This window comes from Mandrillus leucophaeus, unplaced genomic scaffold, assembly GCF_000951045.1.
Source record: "Mandrillus leucophaeus isolate KB7577 unplaced genomic scaffold, Mleu.le_1.0 Scaffold104, whole genome shotgun sequence".
Classification (NCBI taxonomy): domain Eukaryota; kingdom Metazoa; phylum Chordata; class Mammalia; order Primates; family Cercopithecidae; genus Mandrillus; species Mandrillus leucophaeus.
The window spans coordinates 1,015,558-1,017,082 of NW_012098543.1; the positions used below are offsets into that span (position 1 = coordinate 1,015,558).

The 1,525-nt window shown below is 38.6% G+C and overlaps 1 protein-coding gene across 1 annotated transcript in view; it reads right to left on the reverse strand.

The window, feature by feature from the left end:
* Window positions 1-1,236: 1,236 nt before the first annotated feature.
* The window catches only part of ZNF761 (zinc finger protein 761), a 29,599-nt gene continuing 29,310 nt past the window's right edge, over window positions 1,237-1,525 (reverse strand). The window contains exon 4 of the mRNA XM_011980136.1: window positions 1,237-1,525. Within this exon, the coding sequence (XP_011835526.1) occupies window positions 1,237-1,525 (289 nt within the window).

The following is a 1,525-nucleotide window of genomic DNA, read 5'->3' on the forward strand; positions in this document are numbered from 1 at the left end:
AGACTCCATCTCAAAAAAAAAAAACAAAAAGAAACAAACATAAAAAGGTCAGAAATTTGTACCTTGACATCTACAAACATTGATTGAAATGATTAAAAACATAGAGCTACAACCCATATTGATGGTTTGGAAAAATTAATATTGTTAAATGATTATATAACCCAAGGTGATTTAGATTCAACACAATACCCATAAAAATCCCTATCAGTTTTTGTTAAAGAAATGAAAAACACGCAGGGAAAATGGCTCACATCTGTTGGCCAGACTGATCTCAAACTCCTGACCTCAAGTGATGTACCCACCTTGGCCTCCCAAAGCGCTTGGATTACAGGTGTGAGCCACTGCGCCTGGCCCAATCCTCTTAACATAAACACTTCAATGTCAATTAATGCTTGACCTCAACGTTAAGTCAACTCAAACTCAAGTCAACGCTGAATTGACTCTAATGCCAATTAATGCTTGATTGTTTGCTCTACTCATTGCATTTGGAAAAACTACCTCCAAAATGAATTTTCTGATATTCTGCAAGAAGTGAACTCAGACTGAAGACCTTGGCACCGTGATGACATTTGTAAGATTTCTGTCCAGTATGCATTCTCTGATGCCTAATGAGGTGTGAAGTAAAGGCTTTGCCACAATCATCACACTTGTGAGGTTTCTCTCCTGTATGAATTATCCTATGTTTTGCATAGGATGAAGCTTGACTGAAGACGTTGCCACAATCATGACATTTGTAAGGTTTCTCTCCAGCATGAGTTCACCGATGAACTGCAAGGTATCAACAACATCTGAAAAATCTGCCAAATTTATTACACTAGTATGATCTCTCTTCATTATGGATTCTCCAATGATTCACAATGGTTGTAGCATTACTGAAGACTTTGTGACAATCATTACATCAGTAAAGTTTACCTACACCACGAAGTGCCTGATGGTAAACAAGTGTTGACTGCCCACTAAAGACTCTGTCACACTCATTACACTTGTAAGGCTTCTCTCCAGTGTGAATTCTAGGATGCTGTGCCAGGTGCGAATCACGCCTGAAAGCCTTGCCACAAACTCTTACATATTTATGGTTTTTCTCCAGTAGGAATTCTCCTACGTCTTTCAAGGTTTGATGTGCGACTGAAAACTTTGTGACATTCTTCACATTTGTAAGCTTTCTCTACAGTATGAATTCTCCTGTCTTTCAAGGCTTGATTTGCGACTGTAAACTTTGTCACATGCTTCACATTTCTAAGTCTTCTCTCCAGTGTGAATTCTATGATGACCTGCAAGGTGTGCTTGTTGATTAAAAACCTCACCACATTCATTACACTTGTAAGGTTTTTCTCCAGTATGAAGTCTACGATGGCATGTAAGGTATGACTTCTGACTAAAGTTCTTGCCACATTCATTACATTTGTAAGGTTTCTCTCCAGTATGAAGTCTACGATGGCATGTAAGGTTTGACTTCTGACTAAATGTCTTGCCACACTCATTACACTTGTAAGGTTTCTCTCCAGTATGAAGTCTACGATGGCAT